Genomic DNA, 26756 nt, shown 5'->3' with positions numbered 1-26756 from the left:
GGGAGTGCATCTTATATTCCAAAAAATACGGTAATTTTATTTAGATTTCCCAGGCTAATCACAAGAAGGGGCAGCTGGTTTTGAAATAGTTATTCTAATAGGTATGAGGAAGTCCCTATCAAATTAATTCATGCAATATTGCTTTTGAAGGAATGATGACATCTCCGAGTAATTTGGAAGTGATCAAGATGCAGTTGCCATCTTTCGAAGAGCTCTTTACAAATGGAAGTGCAGCTCTAACCTGCATGATGTCCCTCACGAATGCCAGTGCCAATGCAACCTTCAATTGGACTATGGATGGCAAACCAGCCAACAATAATTTGATGACAAATGAAATCTTCCAAGAAACCAACTACACTTCTATGATGTATGGCCGGCTGGAGGTGAATCTGAGTGAATGGATCAACACCACCCAATTCACTTGTAGCTTCCAGAGTGGCCTAGGAGAAACAGAGATGAAGCATTTTGACCGAAGGAATGGTAAGGACTCGTATAAAGAGCCGGCAAGCAAATGAGACAGAAGAAGGACTCTTTTAAGTACAGGGAGATTGGGAAGTACTTCCATTCAGCCTAATTCTGAATTGATCCTGGCAGTAGCTATAATCAGAGCAGAGTCTTATTTCTCAACAGCAGAATCGTGGCAATGTTTGTGTCAGATCCAATGGATGCCCTAATTGAATCATGAGCCTTGAACCAAGCTTCAAAAGAAATCCAGTTATTTATTAGGAGCTTCATGTCGGCACGTTCCCAAGTGAAGTCAGCTCTGACCCTACATAATTTACACCCCAATCATGAACCTGTTTCCCCCCCTCCTCCCAGGGTGTGTCATCAATCACATTTACAAATGGAGCGATTTCATGGGTTGTAGAGACAACCACTCCCCTCTGGTTGCTGTGGGTAACCCTGAGATATAGCCTTGAGAGAGATAAGTCTGGAATGTGCATATGTCTTTGGCTGCCATGCCGTTTCATCGGTTTCCCATCCCAACTTCTCTGAAGCCTCCTGGGAGTGAAAACAGGTTGCGAGGGGCACTGCACACCCACCCACCCCCTGTTTTGGGCCTAGTAGGCCTCCCTGCACTTACCTGGGAGCCAAAATGCGGCAGGTAGGGACTTCTGGAAGGGGTTGGGAAGGGAGGGGCCAGCCAGCAATTTAATTACCTGGTTCACCTGAACCGGCCTAAACTGGCTGAATCCCACCACTGCCTAGGGCACAAAAAAAATAAAATATCTGCTGTGAACTCTGGGTGGCATCAGGAAGGGCATCCGGACAATAAATGCTCAGCTCCATCCACGCTGAATTAAGAGATTATACGGTCATAAAAAAGGAATTTTATCCTTACATGAAAAAAAAATAAAAATAAAATAGTAGTTCGAATAGAAAAAACCCTAAGTGTACAATGATGGTAGAGTCCAGCATATTTTCTTTCCCAAACATGTTGTCTTGTCTTTTGTTAACCCAGGGACGATGAGACCCCCCAAAGTGGATCTCCAGCGTCAGTCCAGCGAGGACTTCAATGTAACCCTCTTGTGCATAGCGAAAGATTTCTACCCAGACGAAATCTTTCTGAAGTGGGAAGAAGAGAACCAAGAAATGTCCTTCAAGGGTTACGATGCTCACGGCATGAAGTGCGACCACGAGAAACAAACGTGCTCCTTGCTAAGCATGCTGGAAATCCCCACAAGCAAATGGATGATGGGAGCCTCCTACAGATGCCTTGTAGCTCACGTCTCTTCTGAAAAAATAATCACTAGAACAACTAATTTCTTAACTGGTAAAGACAACAACAGTGCCAGCAACTACCCCGATTCTGGCGCTCATGTTATAATGCACCCTTTATGTATCTTCCCATTTTACATTAAAACAATATGCACGCACTGGGTGTTTCTTTCTTTCTTCTTCGATTGGCACCTTCTTTACACCAAAAAGAGCCACAATTTTGGCCAACGCAATACTCCAAAGATGCTATACGGGCTGTGAAGTTTTCATGTGGCCGATATATTCCCACAGATATCCCTTTCGACATGCATTTGATGCTTTCCTCCCAGAAAAACCCCCAAAGTTTGTCATTTTTTTACTTACGTTTAAATGCAACTTTTGACCCTAGTCATTTCTCCTTGCTGGTTTTAAGACTGGTTCGATACTGAATTTTACACTCCAAGACCATGATGGCGAACCTATGGCACCCGTGCCACAGGTGGCACACGGAGCCATATCTGTGGGCACGCAAGTGTTGCCCTAGCTCAGCTTAGCATCATGCGCGCGCCAGTCATCTGATTTTCAGACCTTCTGGGCCTACCGGAAGCTGGGAAATGGGCTGTTTCTGGCCTCCAGAGGGTCTCCGCGGGCATGGGGAAGGCTGTTTTTGCCCTCCCCAGGCTCCTAGAAAGCCTCTGGAGCCTGGAGAGGGCGAAAAACAGGCCTACCAGGCCCACCGTGCCATTGCGTGCCAAAAGCCGGGGTCACATGGGGGGTTGCGTGTGCGTGTGCAGGGGGGTAGGGCACAGCATTGAATTATGGGTATGGGCACATGCATGCACAACCTCCCGCGCTCCCCCCGCTTTTGGCACGTGACGGCAAAAAGGTTAGCCATCACTGCTCTAGGATTTTATAGCTCTTTCTCTAGGCACAATGCGCTTTGACCTTGCTTTAAATCTGCTTCGATTATTTTATACTTTTGGGGTGTCGTTTTTGTCACTCGCCCTGAACCTTTGGTTCTTGGGGGTGTGAAATATCACAATCACAGGTAGTCTTCCACTTACGACTGGTCACTTAGCAACTGTTTGAAGTTAGGACGGACCCCACAAAAAGCAATTTACCACCCGATTCTGAAATTCCAATGGCTTCCCCCCCAGCCATGTGATTATGTAAACGCATTTGGGGTGCTCCATAACTGGCCCACATTTACAGATGTTTGCAGCATCAATTTACAGGTCAGAATTTACAGCATTTTTGCCAGAAATCACCATTTACTTCTGGGTTTTTGGCAAAAAAACCCAATCCCGCGGTGAACAATGGATTCGCTTAACAACTGCCGCATTTGCTTAAGGATGATGGTATTCGCTTAACAACAGGCACACAAAAAAAAATAATTGTAGAATTGAGTTGGACAAATAATAGTCCCTTTTTGCAACCATCCTGGCTTACGACAGTAATTGCCAGGCTCCATAATGGACGTAAGTGGAGGACTACCCATACAGACATTAAATAAACGATCAGATAGAAATGGATAGTGAATCTGTCCCTTTCTCTGTCCACCAAATGTTTTCTATTGGCTTTTCTTCCTTTGCTTTTCAGAGCCATCTTTCTAATTTGATTTTTTTTTTTTTTCACATCCTCTTCTCCAGATTCCTGGGATTGTACCCTCATGGGAGCTGCTTTCTGTGACATCCGCAATGAAAGCGAAGATGAATATAGCGAGCTGGAAGAAGCCAATGGCGTCTGGAATAAAGTTTTCACCTTCATTGTTCTCTTTATCCTGGCCATATTTTATGGCGGCCTAGTCACTTTCATCAAGGTAAAACGGAAATCGATTCAAAGCATAGAAATAGATTATCGCCATCTCTTTGTTTCTCAGTTGCCCGTACAGTAAATGAGTACCTACCCATCGCAGCACAGAATCATGGCAGAAAGTCACAAAGATGATTAGGGGGCCGGAGGCCAGAAGCAGGGGGTTGGACTAGAAGACCTCCAAGGTCCACTCCAACTCTGTTATTCTGTTTTCACATAAGCAGGAATTGGGTATATCTAGTCTAGTGAAAAGAAGGACTAGGGATGACATTATAGGTGTTATATTAAGCCAGTTCTATCCGGTTCAGGCGAACTGGTAGTGCCGGCTGCAGGAGGCTCCACCCACCCGCCCAGACGTAATTATGTCCCATTTATCCATGTTTTTGATGCTCTACGCCTGCGCGGAAGTGGTGCATGCAAGCAAAGCGAGTGAGCGCGTGCATGCACTCCCATTTGGAAACCGGTAGCGAAGGTAAGTGAATACCACCACTGAGTATTCCTAATATATTTTTAACAGATTAACAGAGTTGGAAGGGACCTTGTAGGTCATCTAGTCCAACCCCCCCGCCCAAGCAAGAGTCCTTACATCATTTCTGACAAATGGCAGTCCAATCTCTTCTTGAAAGCATGTACAGATGCTTCCTGATGACGTTGGGGTCGGTAGGTGGAGCCTCCTGCTGGTTTTACTACCGGTTCTTGCGAACCAATCTGAACCAGGGGCAACCCACCACTGATTTAGTCCAACCCCCTGCCCAAGGAAACCCTATGCCATTTCTGACAGATGGCAGTCCAGTCTCTTCTTGAAAGCCTCCAGTGATGAAGCTCCCACAACTTTTGAAGGGAACTTCTATTCCATAGGTTGATTGTTCTCACTGTCAGAAAATTTCTCCTTATTTCTAGGTTGAATCTGTCCTTGATCATTTTCTTCCATTGTTCCTTTTGTCTGGCCTTCGGGTGCCTTGGAAAATAGCTTGACCCCCCTGCTCTCTGTAGCAGCCCCTCAAATATTGGAACAGCTTCTCTTCACTAGACGAGCCATGCCCAGTTCCTGTAACCGTTCTTCAAATGTTTTAGTCTCCAGTCCCCTCATCATCCTGGTTGCTCTTCTCTGCACTTTTTCTAGAGTCTCCACCTCTTTTTTATAGTGTGGTGACCAAAACTGGATGCAGGATTCTAGGTGTGGTCTTACTAAGACTTTATAGAGTGGTATCAGTACCTCATATTTAAGGGGCTGCCACAAAAAAAGAAGGGGTCAGCTTATTTTCCAAAGCACCAGAAAGTGCTTTGGAAGGCACTTCCAACAGAAGTGGAAGGCAACACAAGAAGCAATGGATGTCCCAAAGATGTCCCCGTGGGTCAGACCTAAGCAGACCACAGGCCAGATGTGGGCCACTCAGTGGTGGGATTCAAATAATTTAACAACCAGTTCTCTGCCCTAATGACCGGCTGAGTGGGCGTGGCCATGGTGGGCGTGGCCATGGTGAGCGTGGCCATGGTGGGAGTGGCCATGGGTGTGTGATAGGCAGCACTCAGCCTTCTGCACTTCCCTGGGAGCAAAAACAGGCCGCTGAGGGGGACACGCAACCGCACCCCATCTTGGGCCTAGTAGGCCTCCCTGCACTTACCTGGGAGCCAAAATGGGGCAGGTAGGGACTCCTGGAAGGGGCAGGGAGGGGGAGGGGTCAACCACCAATTTAACTACTGGTTTGCGTGAACCATCCCGAACCGGATGAATCCCACTACTGGGGCCACTGGCCTTGAGTTTGACACCCCCGTCCTAGAGACACACATCAGGCCAATTATTTAATATTGAGTAGTTGATTTAATCTTTCTTCTCTCTCTCTCTCTTCCCTCTTTCTCTTTTCCTTGCTCTTTTCACAGGTGAAATAACCATCACCCTCTTTCCTATCAATGAAGTACACATCCAACGAGACCCCCACCTTTTCCCCTCCATCGTCCATGTCTCTCGCTCATCCTTCCTGACCACTGTTTTGAGCCACATGTTTCGTGGGAAGTCACAGCAGAGCATTAAATGTCCCAAAAAGGATCCACTTCCACGTGAACCTGTCTCTGGCTCAGCAGCCCTAACAATAACAGGAAGAAACCAGTTGGTTTTCTACCTGGAAGAAAAAGGCTCTAGGAAAGAAAAGAAGTTTAATATCTTTACCCAAATGTTCACAAATGCTAAGAAACTCATGAAGGGTGCAAAAATACCAAATTGTTATCCTTATCTCTCCTTATGTCTGAAATTGTTATCCTGTCCCCTTATATCTAAAAGAGCAAAGAGAAATACCGTGCCCTTTCCGAACCAAGCCACTGTTGGATCATGATTAATGTACTGGCATAAGGTAAAGGTTCCCCTCACGCATATGTACTAGTCGTTCCCGACTCTAGGGGGCGGTGCTCATCTCCGTTTCAAAGCCGAAGAGCTGGCGCTGTCCGAAGACATCTCCGTGGTCATGTAGCCAGCGTGATTCAACACCAAAGGCACACGGATTGCTGTTACCTTCCCACCAAAGGAGGTCCCTATTTTTCTACTTGCATTTTTCACGTGCTTTCAAACTGCTAGGTTGGCAGAAGCTAAAATCACTTTTCAAGAGTGACCCTGTTTTTATTTTTCAAGAAAAGAGGGCAAATGAAAACCTGTTCCCTTCACCTCCAATACTGAACTTACCAACTTATTTTTCAACATCAATTTTGTTCTTCTCTTGATCTGCCCTCTAGTCAGGCTTCCGAGCTCCTTTTTCAGTTGCGACGGCCTTCAGCAACCTTCTGCCAGTTAAAATGGAGCTCGTGGGGGCTGCCCATGGGCCATATCTGGCCTGTGGGGCTATCCTGGAAACAGTAAAGGACTGGCCTGCAGGCAGCCCTCATGAGCTCCATTTTCCCTAGCAGAGGGTTGTAAGAAGCCGTCGCAGCTGAAAACAGAGCTCGGGAGGGTCGTGGACAGCCCTCACAAGCTCCGTTTTTGCTAGCAGAGGGTTGTAGGAAGCCGTTGCAGCCTAAAACAGAGCTCGGGAGGGTCGTGGACAGCCCTCGTGAGCTCCATTTTTGCTAGCAGAGGGTTGTAGGAGGCCATCACAGCCAAGAATAGAGCTCGGGAGGGTCATGGACAGCCCTCGCGAGCTCCATTTTTGCTAGCAGAGGGTTGTAGGAGGCCGTTGCAGCCAAAAACAGAGCTCGGGAGCCCGTTTTCACTGGCAGAGCGCTTGGGCCCCCACAGGCGCCCCCAACACAAGTGACGTTGAACTGGCCATGGCCACCTTGCCCCCCCCCCAGATGTCAAAAACAACCCTGATGCAACCCTCAATGAAATCGAGTTTGACACCCCTGCTCTAGTGCTAAACAGCTAGTAAACTATTTTCTTTAAAGTCAATTTAATTAACTACTTCATTTACTTCCAATTAGGCATTTAGGCCCAGAAAGTTTCTTAGTGCAAAGTAAAAATACCAAACTATTTTCTAGAGTGTCCAAAATCAATGGCTGTTTTGCTGAAAGTAGAGGCATCTACCAATGGGCATTGTATGTTCCTTGATTAAGGTTATGTATGGATATTATCATGATGTAGCATAAATGAGCATTATTATTTTTTTCAGTTTATGAAACTGAATAACACTGCCTTGCCAACTGCATTTATTTTATTCTCTTAGCACTAAATTTTGCCCTCCTCTGCTATATAAACTGAATTAAAACAGATTTTTTGCTGCATTTCATTATATTGTGCTATGTTTTATGCTGTGTACTGCACTATTTGTAAAATCGTTGCTTATTTTTTCTGGATTTTTTTTTTTTTAACTTCTATAGTTGCACTGAATCTGACTATATTATTTTTCTTGTTCCCCATCATATAATTTTCTCATTAAGTGGAAGCATTCTGTAAATTTTGCTGCTACATAAAGTTTCTTTTTCTACCTATATACAGTATTATTCTTTGTCTCTATCTTTTTTAAAAAGGAGGGGTGGGAGTTGGAGGAACAGCAGTAAGCACTGATTTTATATCCAGTGGGAGTTGACTCAAGTCATCACAATCAAATTGATGGCATTTGTTAGTAAGAGCCAGCTGGGTGTAGCAATTAAGGCATTAGACAAGAAGCTGGAAGGCTGAGAGTTCTAGTCTCACTTTGGGCACCAAACTGGATGATTTTGAGCCAGTCACTTTCCCTCATCCCTAGGAAGGAGGCAATGGCAAACTACTACTGAAAAACCTGGCCAATAAAACTGCAGGGATTTGTCTCCAAGAATCAGATGTGATTAAAATGTAAGGTTCTACATTTAGTCAAGAAAAACCAAATGCACAGGTACACTATATGTGGTACCTTTCTCAATAGTAGTAACTGTGAGAGGGATCTAGGAGTCCTTGTGGACAACCGTTTAAATATGAGCCAGCTGTGTGCAGCAGCTGCCAAAAAAGCCAACACAATTCTAGGCTGCATAAACAGAGGGATAGAATCAAGATCACATTAAAAGTGTTAATACCATACTGACAGTTAGAACCATTAATCAGTGGAACAACTTGCCTCCAGAAGTTGGGAATGCTCCAGCACTGGAGGTTTTTAAGAAGATGTTGGATAACCATTTGTCTGAAGTACTGTAGGGTTTCCTGCCTAAGCAGGAGGTTGGACTAGAAGACCTCCAAGGTCCTTTCCAACTCTGTTACTCTATTCTATTCTAAATAGAAGAGGGGAACCTTATACATAAAAAGGCACAAATGTATGGCCTAAGTACCGGCGGTGGAAATGTTTACAAGAAAAAGGAGAAATAAGCTCTTAAAAACAGGATGGAAATCAATAACAAATGTTCCCGGGTACAGATGTTTTCAAGTTTGACTCTAGACTGTTCAGAAATTAGAGAAGTTGTAAATTTCAGCATAGTTCTGTCCTAAATAGCAATAGCAGAATTATGCTGTCCTTACTTAAATTTATATACTGCTTCATGGTGCTTTACAGTTCTCTCTAAGCGGTTTACAGAATCAGTATATTGCCCCCAATAATCTGGATGGTCATTTTATCAACCTGAAAATAGTTTATTCAATTGTGCCTCATTGGTTCAACATATCCTTAATAGGTTTTATTGTGACAAATAAATGAGTAAATAAAACCACCCCAGAGGATTAAGGGAAACCCATAACCCATAATCTTGCCTGAGAAATGGTTAAGATTTCTCAACAAATATGCCTCACGTTGCAATCCTGAAAGCAAAGCGAATAAAACTGCTACAGCCATAAATCCAGTGCAATGAATAAAATGTAACCCAAATATTTAATAACGTTCATATATAAGATAGGACACCTCTGCAGACATTCGTTCTGTCCCATAATGATAATCTTCTCATTGCATGGCCTTATTACTTAGCCATAACGTTTTGTTACCGATTTTGGGGTTTCTTTCAGTTTTAAGATCATCCTGTTGGGGTATTTACCCAAGAGTAAGCTTCATTGAATACATAAAACTCTTGTGTTTCAGAATTGCAAAGTTCTCCACAGAGAATAGAGTAGATTAGAGTAGAGTAGAATGGAATGGAATGGAATGGAATGGAATGGAATAACAGAGTTGGAAGGGACCTTGGAGGTCTTCTACTCCAACCCACTGCTTAGGCAGGAAACCCTACACCACTTCAGACAAATGATTATCCAACATCTTCTTTAAAACTTCCAATGTTGAAGCATTCACAACTTCTGGAGGCAAGTTGTTCCACTGATAAATTGTTCTAACATTCAGGAAATTTCTCTTTAGTTCTAAGTTGCTTCTCTCTTTGGTTAGTTTCCACCCATTGTTTCTTCTCCTGCCCTCAGGTGCTTTGGAGAATAGCTTGACTCCCTCTTCTTTGGGGCAGCCCCTGAGATATTGGAACACTGCTATCATGTCTCCCCTAGTCCTTCTTTTCATTAAACTAGACATACCCAGTTCCTGCAACCATTCTTCATATGTTTTAGCCTCCAGTCCCCTAATCATCTTTGTTGCTCTTCTCTGCACTCTTTATAGAGTCTCCACATCTTTTTTACTTTTATTTTTTGGGAAACAGGGTCTTATTTTACAATCTCAATAACAGAGAGAAAAAGGGAGGAAGTTGCTATCATAATATGGACCTATCATTATGGAGTAGATATGTTTGACCTAGAGGTTTTTCTATGGGAAATCCTGTTGATCCCTACAAAGTGCTACATAAAAATCTTTCCACACTTTTTTTTCAAAAAGTTTTTTTTAATTTTTTTTGTTTTTTACAAACATATCATTGTGTGAACAGTGTGGTACCAGAGTGTCTTACATTTTAGTACAAATAGAACGATATGCTTCATATTTAATACAGTTGACAATCTTATAAAATTTTAGTAAGAGTACACATATTTTGTTGAATTATAATCTTTCATTCTTTGATTATTCGATATTTCAGCCTATTATTTTGATACCAATCTACAAATTCTAAATGTCACTTCTTTTACCATGTTTCCCTGAAAATAAGACCCTGCCATATATATATAAATATATATAAATATATATAGAACGATATGCTTCATATTTAATACAGTTGACAATCTTATAAAATTTTAGTAAGAGTACACATATTTTGTTGAATTATAATCTTTCATTCTTTGATTATTCGATATTTCAGCCTATTATTTTGATACCAATCTACAAATTCTAAATGTCACTTCTTTTACCATGTTTCCCTGAAAATAAGACCCTGCCATATATATATAAACCCTGAAATAAGCGCTTGGTCTTATTGCCATGTGCTCAAAAGCCCGACTGGGTTTATTATCAGGGGATGTCTTATTTTGGGGGAAACAGGGTACTACAAATAAAAAATTAATAGTCATATTTGTCGTGTTTAACAAACTTAGACCCTTCTAATAGTAATACACTGATTTATATTAACTTACCGTGTTTCCCCGAAAATAAGACCGGGTCTTATATTATTTTTTTGCTCCAAAAGATGCATTAGGGCTTATTTTCTGGTTAGATCTTATTTTGGGGAAAATACGGTACTAATTGTGTTTGTCTGGCTAATGATCTTAACTGGGGCTTATTTTTAGGGTAGGGCTTATATTACAAGCATCTTGAAAAGTCATGCCAGGGCTTATTTTCCAGTTGGGTCTCATTTTCGGGGAAACAGGGTATAATCTTCAATTCTTTATCCCCTTTCTAATTTTTAGCTATGCCACTGTTATGTTTAAAAAATATCCCCTTTCTAATCACATAAATCTTTCCACCCTTTTGGGTCAGGCAGGGAATATCAATATTTCTCAGTGTTGGTGGCTTTAAGATGGTGGCTTTAAACCAGCATAGGCTGGCTGGGAAATTCTGGGAGTTGAAGTCCACACATCTTAAAGCTATCAAGTGTGAGAAACACTGTCCTTCATGACATTTTTTTTTAAAACAGCTAATGCATTCTAGTTTGGTTTTCCCCCACCAAACCTGGTGTTTTCACCTCTCGCTGAGTCAAATCACAAACGGAAGTTAAGTTTCTATTCAAAGCATATCTTGAGTTCTTCTTCTCAAGTTATGAATCTATCACTTGTAAGCCTTGGTCTCAAATTGGAAGTTTCAGCTGCAGCTCTTGGTGTAAACAGGATACATCTGTTCTCAGGGTGACAATGAGTTAGGAGACCATCAACTGATGATGTCGGCCATTTTGTCACAAACAGCAAACATCAGGAAGAAATGGAGCGAGAAGATTTTTCACTGCGGCCACAATAAATTATCTCCTAGAAAAAATAGCATGTCATCGATGAAATGTGCCAGAAGTTTTTAGCATTGAGGTTCTCAACAGTTAGATGTTTCTTCTGCTTTCCAAAATAAATATATATCATTTGTCATCAACGGAATGTCCCACATGGCTCATTTTTCTTGCCTCAATTTTTTTGGGGGTGGGTGGGTGGCAAGATGGAGACTAAACAACCATAAATTTAACAGCACCATGAATCAGGTGGTACTTTTAAAAAATATTTAGCTCACTAATTGTTTTTTTTTAAATTCTACTATCATTCGATGATTGTGGTGGAATTAATCCTATGTTTGTTCATTTCTGACATTTAGAACAGCTATGTGGACATCCTTGTTATGTGGGATTGGATAATAATATAGAAATTTAGCTTTTTTCTACCTCTGGTTGTTTCTATCGACTTTCCCACCTAGTGCAAAAAGGGAGCTAGTAAGCCCTTGTTTTAAAACAGGACTGGGCCCTATCTAATAAAATGTAAGAAAAGTAAGGTAAGAAAAAAATAAATGCACAGGTATAGAATAGGTGATACAGATTAACAGATTTACAGAGTTGGAAGGGACCTTGTAGGTCATCTAGTCCAGCACCCCACCCAAGCAGGAGACCCTACACCATTTCTGACAAATGGCAGTCCAATCTCTTCTTGAAAGCCTCCAGTGATGAAGCTCCCACAGCTTCACAAGGCAACTTCTGTTCCATTGGTGGATTGTTCTCACTGTCAGAAAATGTCTCCTTATTTCCAGGTTGAATCTCTCCTTGTTCAATTTCCATCCATTATTCCTTGTTTGGCCTACAGATGCTTTGGAAAATAGCTTGACCCCTTCCTCTCTGTGGCAGCCCCTCAAATATTGGAAGACTGCTATCATGTCTCCCCTGGTCCTTCTCTTCACTAGACTAGCCAGGCCCAGTTCATGTAACCGTTCTTCATATGTTTTAGTCTCCAGTCCCCTCATCATCTTGGTTGCTCTTCTCTGCACTCTTTCTAGAGTCTCAACATCTTTTTTATACTGTGGTGACCAAAACTGGATGCAGTACTCTAGCTGTGGTCTTACTAAGGTTTTATAGATTGGTATTAGTACCTCACTTGTTCTTGATTGTATCCCTCTGATAATGCAATTTAGGATTGCATTGGCTTTTTTGGCTGCCGCCGCACACTGTTGGCTCATATTTAGCTGGTTGTCCACTAAGACTCCAAGATCCCTCTCGCGGTTACTGCTATTAAGCCTGGTTTCACCCAGTTTATATTTGTACTTTTGGTTTTTCTTACCTAAGTGTACGACTTTACTTTTCTGTCCCTTTAATTTCATTCATGATACCAGACTCAGTAGCAACTGTGAGAGGGATCTAGGAATCCTAACAGACAATCACTTGACTATGAACGAGCCATGTGCTGCAGCTGCCAAAAAAGCCAATGGAATCCTAAGCTACATGAACAGAGGGATAGAATCAAGATCATGCGGAATATTTAATACCATGTTATAATGCCTTAGTAAGGCCATGCTTGGAATACTGCATGCAGTTTTGTTCACCATGATACAAAAAAGATTTTGACGTTCTAGAAAGAGTGCAGAGAAGAGCAACGAAGACAATTAGGGTTCTGGGACCAAAATATGCAATGAATTGTAAGCCGCCCTGAGTCTCCGGAGAAAGGCGGCATATAAATTGAATTAATAAATAAATAAATAACTGCTGCAGGAACTGGGTATGCAGGAACTAATCTTGCGTAGCTTCTTCTCCGGTAATATTACACTACTAACCAGAGCATACAAAACATTTGCTAGACCAATTCTCGAATACAGCTCATCTGTCTGGAACCTGCACTGCATACCGGACATTAATACAATTGAGCGTGTCCAGAAATATTTCACAAGAAGAGTCCTCCACTCCTCTACTCGTAACAAAATACCCTATGCCACCAGACTTGAAATTCTGGGTTTAGAAAATTTAGAACTACGCCGCCTTTGGTATGACCTAAGCATAGCTCATAAAATCATTTGCTACAATGTCCTACCTGTCAGTGACTACTTCAGCTTCAACCACAACAATACACGAGCACACAATAGATACAAACTTAAAGCGTAGACTCGATTGCAGAAAATACGACTTCAGTAACAGAGTTGTTAATGCCTGGAATGCACTACCAGACTCTGTGGTCTCATCCCAAAAACCCAAAAACTTTAGCCTAAAACTGTCTACTGTTGACCTCACCCCGTTCCTAAGAGGTCTGTAAGGGGCATGCATAAGTGCACCAGCGTGCCTACCGTCCCTGTCCTAATATTCCCTTTAATTGTATTCATTTTATGTATTCAATTCATGCTTATTCTTATATATATTATCTAATATGTACTTGACAAAATAAAATAAATTTAAAAATAAATAAATGTTTAGCCTATCAAAGAGAATGGATAGAGGTAGCATAGTCTTCCAATATTTGAGGGGCTGTTACAAAGAAGAGGGTGTCAAATAAATAAATAAATAAATAAATAAAAAATAAATAAATAAATAAATAATAACTTTATTGTCATTGTATGGGTATACATAGTATACCCATACAATGAAATTCACTTAATACCCAAAGACCAAGTCCAACACACATAACAATCCCCAAATACACTCCCACCCACCACAAATTCTCCACCTCTAAACCACCCAAACATCCACACAACAGACCAAGTAATACTGTAAACCTATTTTCCCAAGTAGGAGAAGTAACAGATGGCAACTTATCAAGGAGAGGGTGCGTAACTTGGGTGTCCTCCTGGACACACGGCTGTCTTTAGAAGAGCATATGACGGCCGTGGCCAGGGGGGCTTTCTATCAGGTTCGCCTGATACACCAGTTGCGCCCCTTTCTGGATCGGGACTCCTTATGCACAGTCACTCATGCCCTCGTTACTTCCCGCCTGGACTACTGCAATGCTCTCTACATGGGGCTCCCCTTGAGGAGCACTCAGAGGCTCCAACTGGTGCATAATGCGGCCGCGTGGGTACTTATGGGGGCGACATGGTGCTCCCACGTGACACCTTTCCTGCGCGAGCTGCATTGGCTTCCAGTGGTCTTCCGGGTGCGCTTCAAGGTATTGGTTCTCATCTTCAAAGCGCTCCATGGCTTAGGGCCCGGTTATTCATGAGACCACCTTCTGCCTCCGATAACATCCCACCGGCCAATATGCTCCCACAGAGAGGGCCTCCTCAGGGTGCCGTCTGTCAGGCAATGTCGGCTGGCGACCCCCTGGGGAAGAGCCTTCTCTGTGGGGGCACCTGCCCTCTGGAATGAGCTACCCCCAGGGATACGACTGATCCCGGACCTCCGGACCTTCCGCCGGACCCTGAAGACTTTTTTATTTCAGCAAGCCGGGCTGGGTTAAAAATCTTTTAATTGGGGAATTTTATGGGTAAGGGGTTTTAAATTGGGGAAGCCAATGATAAATTTAATTTCGTGTTAAAATATTTTAATATTTGTATTGTGTGTTTTTAATTTTGGCTGTTCACCACCCCGAGTCCTTCAGGAGAGGGGGCGGTATAAAAATTTAATAAATAAATAAATAAATAAATAAATAAATAAATAAATAAATAAATAAATAAATAAATAAATAAATGAGAGATCCAACTCTAGAACTAAGGAGAAATTTCCTGACAGTGAAAACAATCACTGCAACAGTGAAAAGGGTAGCCTCCAGAAGTTACGAGTGCTCCATCACCAGAGATTTTCAAGAAGAGATTGGACAGCCATTTGTCTGGAATGTTGTAGGACCATGATGGCGAACCTATGGCTCGTGTGCCACAGGTGGCACATGGAGCCATATCGGTGGGCACCAAGCTCAGCTCCACCAGCTGATTTTCGGGCCATCTGGGCCCACCGGAAGTAGGGAAACAGGCTGTTTCCTGCCTCCGGAAGGCCTGGGTGGGAAAGGCCCATTTTTTCGCTCTCCCCAGGCTCCAGTGCTTTTCTGGGAGCCTTGGGAGGGCACCTTCCCCAAAACAGCCCATTTGCTGTTTGCTGGGAGAGCAAAAAACGGGCTACTGGGCCCACCGTTCCATCGCATGCCAAAAGCGGGGGGAACATGGGGGGTCGCGTATGCATGCGTGGGGGCAGGGCACATAGAATTATGGGTGTGGGCACGCGCACACAACTCCTTCGTGCTCCCCCCGCTTTTGGCACGCGATGGCAAAAAGGTTAGCCATCACTGGTGTAGGATCTCCGCCTTGAGCAGGGAGGTTGGACTAGAAGGCCCACCAAGGTCCCTTCCAATTTGGGTCTTCTATTCTGTGTAATCCAGATCAGAAGTTCCAACCCTACTGTAAAGTTTCAGAGGCAGAATCTTGTAAGCAAGATTCTTATGTGAAATGTGGGTTTCATATTTTGTTATTACCAGTCCGCCGCACACACAAGCACCCGGTTCGTGCACACGCCTGCCTGCCTTCTGCACATACACCTGGCCTTCTGTGCATGCGCTTCACTCATCCGAGCGCCTTCTGAGCATGTGCCCAGCCTAAAAAATGTACCTAAATAGGACGACATAGAGCCAGGGTAGGTAGAGATTTCTGCTTCCGGTTTGACCGAACCGGGCTGAACCACCTGAATAATACCTCTGCTTGTAAGTCTGAAAGACACCTCTCCCCTTCCTTACATTTACTCTACCAAAACTAGGGAGGGTTCCTTCCAAGCCATGTTCTGTAGCCCTGTCCCTCTGTTCTCTAGGTTTCTGGTCTTTCTTCTGCCTTCTAAGATATTCCTACATACCATTACACCTCAGCAGCTGGATAATAAATAGGACTGTTGGTGTTTTGCAAACTCGCAGCCTGGGATCTGGGTGCTATGCGGAAATTATAGACTTATTGTCTTTAGTTAATTTGCTTTTCTTTATTGCCACTGTACCTCTTACAACGAAATTAAATGCCATCTTCAGTGTACATTATACATATAAAAACACACATCCTTCACGTTCTATACAATTGAATTTTTAATGACAATTAACGACGGTACATTGTCTCCTTTTGCCCTGAGCCACATGTCAATCACAAGGTTTCCATGTTTCTGTTGAATAATGATGGCAGCCAGGGGTGAAATCCAGCAGTTTCTGACAGGTTCTGGAGAACCGGTAGCAGAAATTTCGAGCAGTTCAGAGAACCGGCAAATATCACCTCTGGCTGGCCCCAGAGTGGGGTGGGAATGGAGATTTTGCAATATCCTCCCGCCAGGAGTGGGGAGGGAATGGGGGTTTTGCAGTATCCTTCCCCTGGAGTGGGGAGGGAATGGGGCAGAGGTGGGTTTCAGCAGGTTCTGACCAGTTCTGGAGAACCAGTAGTGGAAATTTTGAGTATTTTGGAGAACCTGTAGTAAAAATTCTGACTGGCTCCACCCCCATCTATTCTCTGCCTCCCAAGTCCCAGATGATTGGGGAGGCAATGGAGATTTTACAGTATCTTTCCCCTGGAGTGGAGTGGGAATGGAGATTTTACAGTATCCTTCCCCTGCCACGCCCACCAAGCCATGCCACACCCACCAAGCCACACCCACAGAACCGGTAGTAAAAATTTTTGAAACCCACCACTGGAATGGGGATTTTGCAGTATCCTTCCCCTGCCATGCCCACCAAGCCACATAACACCCACCAAGCCACGCCCACAGAACAAGTAGTAAAAAAAATTGGATTTCATCACTGATGGCACCCCATGTTAAGGTATTGGGGAAACAGAATAATAGAGTTGGAAGGGATCTTGGAGGTCTTCTAGTCCAACCCCCTGCTTAGGCAGGAAACCCAACACCACTTCAGACAAATGGTTATCCAACATCTTAAAAACTTTTAGTGTTGGAGCATTCACAACTTCGGGAGGCAAGTTGTTCCACTGATTCATTGTTCTCACTGTCAGGAAAATTCTCCATAGCTCTAGGTTGCTTCTCTCCTTGATTAGTTTCCATCCATTGCTTCTTGTCCTACCGTCAGGTGCTTGGCTCCCTCTTCTTTATGATAGCCCCTGAGATATTGGAACACTGCTATCATGTCTCCCCTAGTCCTTCTTTTCATTAAACTAGACATGCCCAGTTCCTGCAACCATTCTTCATATGTTTTAACCTCCAGTCTCCTAATCATCTTTGATGCTCTTCTCTGCACTCTTTTTAGAGTCTCAACATCCTTTTTTTACATCGTGGCAATCAAAACTAGATGCAGTGTTCCAAGTATGATCTTAATGAAGCAATTGTCAGAGTCCAAAACCCCCCAAAAAACACATTGTGATTCTTCAAAGCAGATTTTTTATTGTTTCTTACCTATAGACGGAACCTTGCCTAACTAAAGCATGCTACCCCCCACCATAAAGCATGTACTCTGGCAACTATTAGGGAGCTGCTCTCTTCACCTTATTTTTCTCACACAAACTATCTCAGGGATGTTAAACTTGACGGGTGCATCAGGGTGGTGTTTGACCTGGGGTGGGGAAGCATGGCCAGGGGGGCGTGGCCAGCTTGCGCAGCCTCCCCAAGCTCTGTTTTCATTGGCAGAGGGTTGCAGGAGGCTTTTTGCAGCCAAAAATGGAACCTGGGCAGGCTGCGCATGGCCTGCCCAAGCTCTGTTTCACTGTCAGAGGGCTGCAGGAGGCTGTCATGGCCGAAAACAGAGGGCCCTCCAGAGCTCCATGTGAAGTTTCCGAAAGATGAGCCTCAAGCCAAGTTTCAAAAGAAATCCAGTCATTTATTAGGAGCAACATTCTGGCAATTACTCAAATGGAGTCAGCTCTGACTCCCACGTGATTTATGGGCCCCCAGGACCCTGACTCCCCCTTCCTCCCTGGGCATGTCATAAATCACATTCTCTAATGGATCATGTTGGCGGGCTGTATAAACCCCACCCCTCCTGCTGACTCCGAGAACCTAGGATACAATCTGGAAAAAGGCATGTGTGGAATGTATTTTCCGTTGGGGCAGCCGAGAAGTTTCGTCAGTTCTCTCCCTCCCACCCTCCTGCTTATGGCAACTTGAAAACTGATCTGAAAAGCTCTGCAAGTTGACATATCATTTTCACTGGCAGTGGCACTGTGGGCTGGTCCTTTGCTGTTTTCAGGACGGCCTCTTGGGCCAGATCTAAACACCTTGAGTTTGACACCCCCAAACTATCTGAACTGAGTTATCTCTAGCTTCTCTGGAGTGCACCCACTCCCTCCTCAGCATCCAGACTACATTCCATTACAGCAATTGCCACTCTTCTAGCAAAGCTTGTCCAAACTGATGTTCCGTGTTGGGTTGGATTTCGATTCCTGGATTCTAGCACACAATGTCTGAACTACTATTCAGTTAAACTTCTCTTCCTTAAGTGGGCTAAAGGAATTTTTAGTCATTGCTACAAAACTCTGGAAGGCCAGGTTGGAAGGAATATCCTTCTGGGTTTAGATCCAAGTGGGGGAAAAGACACTGGATTCATGGAAGTTGCTCGGAAAGAAGGTTTATTCATGAACAGGATCACATGGCTTGAGTTCCTGAGCAGAAATGGGCAGAGATGTTGAGAGTGCCTTGGTTTTATACCCTCTGTTGAGCTTTGAATTTGAGCTTCTATTCTGATTGATTGTCAGACTCCCATGGGGCCATGCAGGGGCAACGCTGTAGTCTGTTCTGAGTCCCAAGCTTGGTTGAGCCTTGCTGGGTGATGTAATCTTGCCAGGTGCCATGTGGTGAGTTCTGTTGCTAGATGGGTGGGTAGGGGGCTAATCCTACCTTTTTGGGATCTTGGGTGAGGGCATTTTCCTATAAATAGACCGTATAGTCAAGGTTATGGTTTTCCCAGTTGCAATGTATGGCTGTGAAAGTTGGACGATAAGGGCTGAGCGCCAAAGAATTGAGGCCTTTGAACTCTGGTGCTGGAGAAGACTCCGGCGAATCCCTTGGACTGCAAGGTGATCAAACCGGTTAGTACCTTGACTGCTCTTTAGAAGGCCAGATCCTGAAGGTGAAACTCAAACACTTTGGCCACCTAATGAGAAGGAAGGACTCACTGGAGAAGAGCCTAATGCTGGGAACGATTGAGGGCAAAAGAAGAAAGGGACGACAGAGAATGAGGTGACTTGATGGAGTCACTGAAGCAGTAGGCATGAGCTTAAATGGATTCCAGAAGATGGTAGAGGACAGGAAGGCCTGGAGGAACATCGTCCATGGGGTCACAATGGGTCGGACATGACTTTGCGACTAACAACAACAAGATGCAGCTATCTCTTTATCTCTTAAGTGCTGACATCTGCTGTGGGCTATTGAGGAGAGTGGGGGCTATTAAGAGTGAGTCTGTTTCCTGCCTAAAAACATGTTTCTCCATTTCTCATCGAGGGAAATATAATATTCTGCCTTTTTAATATTTCCTCGAATATTTCATTTTTCTAGGAGAGGGGCAGGTGCTAACTTCCTACCGCTGATTTGACAAGATTGACAAAAAGAGAGGTTGGCAAGGGATGCTAAACACTTAAACCTATCTTGAAGCCAAGAGTTGTTAAGTTGTAACTGAGAGAAGTATCCAAACCGAATGCACGAATGCTTACATGGTCAGTGTGGTTAAGGAAGCGGGAAGGAATAAACGAGAAATTGAGAACATTTTCAATTGAATTCCAAAATGGTGTTTCAGAGCACCAAAAAAAAAAAGAGCCTGAAACTCTTAAAAATAGCCACATCTCCTTTCAGAATTAGAATGGCAGTTTCAGAAGGCAACACTTCCAGGAAGGCATGGTTGATTTTTTTAAAAAAAATTATGGATGGAAGTTGCAGAGGTGTTCCTACAATTGTGGAGACACCTTTTTGCAATCAAATCCCAAGTTTAGTGTAGTCTTGCTCTTGGATGTTGAAAATAGTGTAACATTGTGATCGTCTCAAAATGACTCTTTCACCAGAAACATGTCATCTCGTGGCAGCAAAATTTAATGAATAAATGAGTAAATGCATGTAACAAGGACAAAGAGCGCGAGCATGTCATTGCAATTGGAATAGAAGAACGAAGACATAATACAAAAGAATGCTAAGCTCATTGGTGTCCATCCATCCCACTCCTTCATAATTTCCATCACTGTTTAATTTCTGGCCTCTACCTCTAGGAAGTCCCTGTGTCTGTTCAGACCTTTGAGAAGATCCTGAGGATGAGATAGATAGATAGATAGATAGATAGATAGATAGATAGATAGATAGATAGATAGATAGGCAGGCAGGCAGGCAGGCAGGTAGGCAGGTAGGCAGATAGACAGGTAGACAGGTAGACAGATGATAGGTAGATGGGGGGAGAGAGAGATGGATAGATAGATAGATAGATAGATAGATAGATAGATAGATAGATAGATAGGCAGGCAGGCAGGCAGGCAGGCAGGTAGGCAGGTAGATAGATGATAGGTAGGTAGGAGGAAAGAGAGAGAGATGGATAGATGGATAGATGGATAGATGGATAGATGGATAGATGGGTAGATGGATAGATAGATAGATGGAAAGATGGAAAGATGGATAGATGGATAAATGGATAGATGGATATATAGGTAGGTAGATAGGTAGATGATAGATAGGATGATAGATGATGATGGGTGGATGGATGGATAGAGAGAGATGAGAGATGATAGAGAGATAGGTAGGTAGATGAGAGAGAGAGAGAGAGAGAGGTAAATAGGTAGCTAAGTAGGTAGCTAGGTAGCTAGGATGGTAGATAGGATGGTAGATGATAGAGGATGGATGGAGAGAGAAATGATAGATAGATGATAGATGATAGATAGATAGATAGATAGATAGATAGATAGATAGATAGATAGATAGATAGATAGGCAGGCAGGCAGGCAGGCAGGCAGGCAGGCAGGTAGGCAGGTAGGCAAGTAGGAAGGTAGGCAGGTAGGCAGATAGATAGATGATAGGTAGGTAGGGGGAGAGAGAGAGATGGATAGATGGGTAGATGGGTAGATGGATAGATGAATAGATGGATAAATGGATAGATGGATATATAGGTAGGTAGATAGGTAGATGATAGGATGATAGCTGATGATGGATGGATGGATGGATGGATGGATGGATGGATGGATGGATGATAGAGAGAGATGAGAGATGAGAGAGAGATAGGTAGGTAGATGATAGATAGATAGATAGATAGATAGATAGATAGATAGATAGGCAGGCAGGCAGGCAGGCAGGCAGGCAGGCAGGCAAGCAGGCAGGTAGGCAGATAGACAGGTAGACAGATGATAGGTAGATGGATGGATAGATAGATAGATAGATAGATAGATAGATAGATAGATAGGCAGGCAGGTAGGCAGGTAGGCAGGTAGATAGATGATAGGTAGGTAGGAGGAGAGAGAGAGAGATGGATAGATGGATAGATGGATAGATGGGTAGATGGATAGATAGATAGATGGAAAGATGGAAAGATGGATAGATGGATAGATGGATAAATGGATAGATGGATATATAGGTAGGTAGATAGGTGGATGATAGATAGGATGATAGATGATGATGGATGGATGGATGGATAGAGAGAGATGAGAGATGATAGAGAGATAGGTAGGTAGATGAGAGAGAGAGAGAGGTAAATAGGTAGCTAAGTAGGTAGGTAGGTAGCTAGGATGGTAGATAGGATGGTAGATGATAGAGGATGGATGGAGAGAGAAATGATAGATAGATAGATAGATAGATAGATAGATAGATAGATAGATAGATAGATAGATAGATAGGCAGGCAGGCAGGCAGGCAGGCAGGCAGGCAGGCAGGCAGATAGGCAGGTAGGCAGGTAGGCAGGTAGGCAAGTAGGCAGGTAGGCAGATAGATAGATGATAGGTAGGTAGGGGGAGAGAGAGAGATGGATAGATGGATAGATGGGTAGATGGATAGATGAATAGATGGATAAATGGATAGATGGATATATAGGTAGGTAGATAGGTAGATGATAGGATGATAGCTGATGATGGATGGATGGATGGATGGATGGATGGATGGATGGATGGATGGATGGATGGATAGAGAGAGATGAGAGATGATAGAGAGATAGGTAGGTAGGTAGATGATAGATAGATAGATAGATGATAGATTGATTGATAGAGAGAGAGAGAGGTAAATAGGTAGCTATATAGGTAGCTAGGTAGATAGGATGGTAGATGATAGAGGATGGATGGAGAGAGAAATGATAGATAGATAGATAGATAGATAGATAGATAGATAGATAGATAGATAGATAGATAGATAGATGGATGGATGGATGGATGGATGGATGGATGGATGGATGGATGGATGGATAGATAGATAGATAGATGATAGACAGACAGACAGACAGACAGACAGACAGACAGACAGACAGTTTTTGAACTCAATTTCTGTAGGCCTGCAGAAGTTAACCTTTAAAAGCTATGCTTGATGAAGCTTGCTACCACATGTATTCACGAGTCTACCCTACGTGCATTCAAAACAGGAAGTATGGCTGAAGAGAGTCAAACTTCACCTTTCGTTCCTCTTCTTCTCTTGCTTTAAGCAATTTCCTTCCAGCTTGACATTTCTTTTCATCAGCTAATTTTAATATTAGAAGAGGCACAAAGAAGGTATATAAATATATATGTTCAGAGTAAACAAACAGATCTTCACAAAAACAGAGTGTATAAATAAGCATTCATTAGTTTTATCAAAACATAAACAATCACGAGCTTAATCCGGTTAAACGGGGGGTGGGGGGGAGAGAGAATTAGTCACACAAAACGTGTGTGTGTATGTGTTGTGAGTAGTATAATGCTATTCCCTTTCAGATTATGCAATAATGCACATTGTCCCAAAAGAATTGGGGCTGGGATGGAAAAACCTGGTTCTACTTGTGTGAATGTCAGGAGCCACACACTTTTGCTACACAATCCCCAGTCATTAAAATCCATGTCTTCCCACCAAAACACCAAATGTCATTTCCAGTGATGAAAAGTTTTCCATCCCAGGCTGGATAGTTATATGAATTGGTTTCTTTATCTGTTTTTTTTAGAATGGGATACCGGCAGGGGTAGTAGTCACTTACTTTCCTAACATGGGTTGATGGGTTGAGGCTCAGGCTCAACCCATCCAAGACTGAGTGGCTGTGGTTTCTGACATCCCGATATAATCAGCTGGTTCCATCACTGACTATTGGGGGCGAATCACTGGCCCCCATGGAAAGGGCTCGCAACTTGGGCATCCTCCTGGATTCACGGCTGTCTTTAGAAGAGCACGTGACGGCCGTGACCGGGAGGATTTTTCATCAGGTTCGCCTGATCTGCCATTTGCGTCCCTTTCTAGATCGGGACTCTCTACACATAGTCACTCATGCCCTCATCACCTCTGGTCTGGACTATTGTAACGCTCTCTACATGGGACTCCCCTTGAGGTGCACTCGAAGGCTCCAACTGGCACAGAGTGCGGCTGCGCGGGTGGTTATGGCAGCGACGTGGAGTTTCCATGTAACACCTCTCCTGCGCGAGCTGCACTGGCTCCCGGTGGTCTTCTGAGTGCTTCAAGGTTCTGGTTATCACCTTTAAAGCGCTCCATGGCTTAGGACCTGGTTATCTACGGGACCACCTACTACCACCAATAGCCTCCCACCAGCCAGTATGCTCCCATTGAGAGGGGCTCCTCTGGGTGCCGTCGGCCAAACAATGTTGACTGGCAGCCCCTAGGGGGAGAGCCTTCTCTGTGGGGGCACCTATGATCTGGAACGAGCTCCCCCTGGAGATATGGAGGATCTCGGATCTGCGCACCTTCCGTCGCGTGCTTAAGACTTTTTTATTTCATCAAGCTGGCCTGGCCTAAATCTTCTCCCCTTTTTAAATGTAAATTTTAATTTGTTTTTAAATTATGGGGTATTTTAAATTTGTTCAGCCAAATTATTTAATTTGTTTTTATTCTATTTTAAATTTTTGTATTTATGTGTTTTATCCTATGGCTGTTCACCGCCCTGAGTCCTTCAGGAGTGGTGCGGTATAGAAATTTAATAAAATAAAAAATAAATAAAATAAACAGGTTTGCTGATTTGAGTACATGTGCCCTGTTGATGCATGCACCCAGTCTTCCACGCATGCGTTTTGCTGGCGTGATTGCCTTTCATGCATGCGCCCAGCCTCAAAAACGTGCCTAAATAGGATGGCATAGACCCAGGGCCCACCCATGATTTTCACTACCAGTTCAGGCCCGAACCGGCTGAATACCATCTCTGGATATCGGGATGCTTCGTTGAATAAAACTGTGACAATCTGCACAAAATCTTCATTGACTTGGGATGACTCCGTTAACATGTTTCTGGTGATCAGAGAGTCCCGACAGGAGTCAGAAGAACCCGGGTACTTAAGGCAAAAGGTGGTTTCTAATTCTAGATCTCTATGTAAGTTGGTTTTAAGTAGGACTTGGGATATTTGAGTTTGAGTTTATTTAGATTTATATACCGCCCTACTCCCGAAGGACTCAGGGCGGTGAACAGCCATAGATAAAACAGATACAATATAAAATTTAAAAAACAATTTAAAAAACATATTAAATAAATTTGGCCCATACTAATTAAAAACACCCCTATTTTTAAAAACAAATTCGAATTAAAATTAAACAATGAAAAAGAGTTAGGCCAGCCCCGCTTGTTGGAATAAAAAAGTCTTGAGGGCACAGCGGAAAGTGAGTAAATCCAGGATCCTCCGTATCTCCGGGGGGAGCTCGTTCCAAAGGGCAGGTGCCCCCACAGAGAAGGCTCTCCCCCTGGGGGCCGCCAGTTGACACTGTTTGGCTGACGGCACCCTGAGGAGCCCCTCTCTGTGGGAGCGTACTGGCCGGTGAGAGGCTATCAGTGGCAGAAGGCGGTCTCGTAAGTACCCAGGTCCTAAGCATTGGAGCACTCTAAAGGTGATAACCAATACCTTGAAGCACATCCGGAAGACCACCGGGAGCCAGTGCAGCTCGTGCAGGAGAGGTGTTATGTGGGAACACCATGTCGCTCCCATAACCACGACCTCTGGGTACTCCTTAAGGGGAGCCCCATGTAGAGAGCATTACAGTAGTCTAGGCGGGAAGTGACGAGGGCGTGAGTGACCGTGCATAAGGAGTCCCGATCCAGAAAGGGACGCAACTGGCGAATCAGGCAAACCTGATAGAAAGTCCCCCTGGCCACAGCCGTCAGATGTTCTTCTAAGGACAGCCGTGTATCCAGGAGGACGCCCAAGTTGCGAGCCCTCTCCGTGGGGCCCAACGACTCGCCCCCAATAGTCAGTGATGGCACCAACTGGCTATATCAACAAGGATGTCCTTGTTGTGAGCAGGAAAACGTTCAGCCTTTTGTAATTCAGGAAAGTTCTAACTTCCAAGCACCAACTGAAATACAGTATTGTCCAATAAATCTTCAAGTACTGGTTTACATTGGCCTATAGCAGTGCTGGCTAACCTTTTTCACGTCATGTGCTGAAAGCGTGCATGCTCTTGCGTGCATACAAGCCGGCACCCATAATGCATTGCAGCCCCCACCTGCGCATGTGCACACAACCCCCGCCCATGCTACCTCCACCCCCCATGCATGTGTGTGCGACCCCTGTGCTCCCCAGTCACCCCGCACATGTGAGCATGAGCGCCCCCACCCCTGTTTTTGGCCTAGGCCTCCCTGCAGCCTCCTGGGCCCAAAAACTGGCTGGGGGAGGCACACTGCTCCCTTCCATGCCCCATTTTGGGCCTACCAGGCCTACCTGCAGCCTCCTGGGCCCAAAAATGGGCTGTGAGGGGGAGCACTGCATCCCCCCACACACACACACACACTGTTTTGGGCCTAGCAGGCCTCCCTGCAGCCTCCTGGGCCCAAAAACGGGCTGTGGGGTGGACACTGCTCCCTTCCATGCCCCATTGTGGGCCTACCAGGCTTCCCTGCAGCCTCCTGGACCCAAAAATGGGCTGTGGGGGGGCACATTGCTCCCTTCCATGCCCCATTTTGGGCCTCCCAGGCCTCCCTGAAGCCTCCTGGGCCCAAAAATGGGCTGTGTGGCGGCATGCTGCTCCCCCACCCACGCTCCGTTTTGGGCCTCCCAGGCCTCCCTATAGCCACCTGGGCCCAAAAATGGGCTGTGAGGGGGAGCACCGCACCCCCACACACACACACACTGTTTTGGGCCTAGTAGGCCTCCCTGCAGCCTCCTGGGCCCAAAAACGGGCTGTGAGGGTTTAGCACTGCACCCCCCCACACACACACACACTGTTTTGGGCCTAGCAGACCTCCCGCAGCCTCCTGGGCCTGAAATCGGGCTGTGGGTGGGGACGCTGCTCCCTTCCATGCCCTGTTTTGGGCCTACCAGGTCTTCCTGCAGCCTCCTGGGCCCAAAAATGGGCTGTGGGGGAGATGCTGCTCCCTTCCATGCCCTGTTTTGGGCCTACCAGGCCTCCCTAAAGCCTCCTGTCCCCAAAAATGGGGTGTGTGGGTGCACCGCACCCATCCATGCTCCCCCATCCCCCGTGAATGTGTGTGTGATCCCCGCCCCTGCGCCTGCACGTATGACCCCACTCCACATGCATGTGTGTCTCCCACAGGCACACGGGTCTCCCGCATGCGCCTTGCCCCCCGC

At 44.5% G+C, this 26756-nt stretch overlaps 1 protein-coding gene and 2 gene segments (V, D, J or C); all 3 read left to right on the top strand.

The window, feature by feature from the left end:
* Positions 1 to 7425, top strand: part of LOC117656307 (uncharacterized) — a 37805-nt gene extending 30380 nt beyond the window's left edge. Inside the window, exons 11-14 of the mRNA XM_087891724.1 lie at positions 151 to 480; positions 1463 to 1774; positions 3348 to 3517; positions 5392 to 7425. Coding sequence (XP_087747850.1) covers positions 151 to 480; positions 1463 to 1774; positions 3348 to 3517; positions 5392 to 5400 — 821 coding nt within the window. The 3' untranslated portion in view covers positions 5401 to 7425. The remainder of the gene's footprint in view (positions 1 to 150; positions 481 to 1462; positions 1775 to 3347; positions 3518 to 5391) is intronic.
* LOC117658371 (Ig gamma-2C chain C region-like) overlaps positions 1 to 26756 on the top strand; it is a 172781-nt gene that overhangs the window by 60674 nt on the left and 85351 nt on the right.
* LOC132710242 (immunoglobulin heavy constant epsilon-like) overlaps positions 1 to 26756 on the top strand; it is a 147081-nt gene that overhangs the window by 60265 nt on the left and 60060 nt on the right.

Source organism: Pantherophis guttatus, chromosome 4 (assembly GCF_059756535.1).
Source record: "Pantherophis guttatus breed Tessera chromosome 4, ASM5975653v1, whole genome shotgun sequence".
NCBI classification, from domain to species: Eukaryota; Metazoa; Chordata; class Lepidosauria; order Squamata; family Colubridae; genus Pantherophis; species Pantherophis guttatus.
The sequence above is the reverse complement of the archived record's forward strand: the minus strand, read 5'-3'. Positions and strand labels throughout refer to the sequence as shown.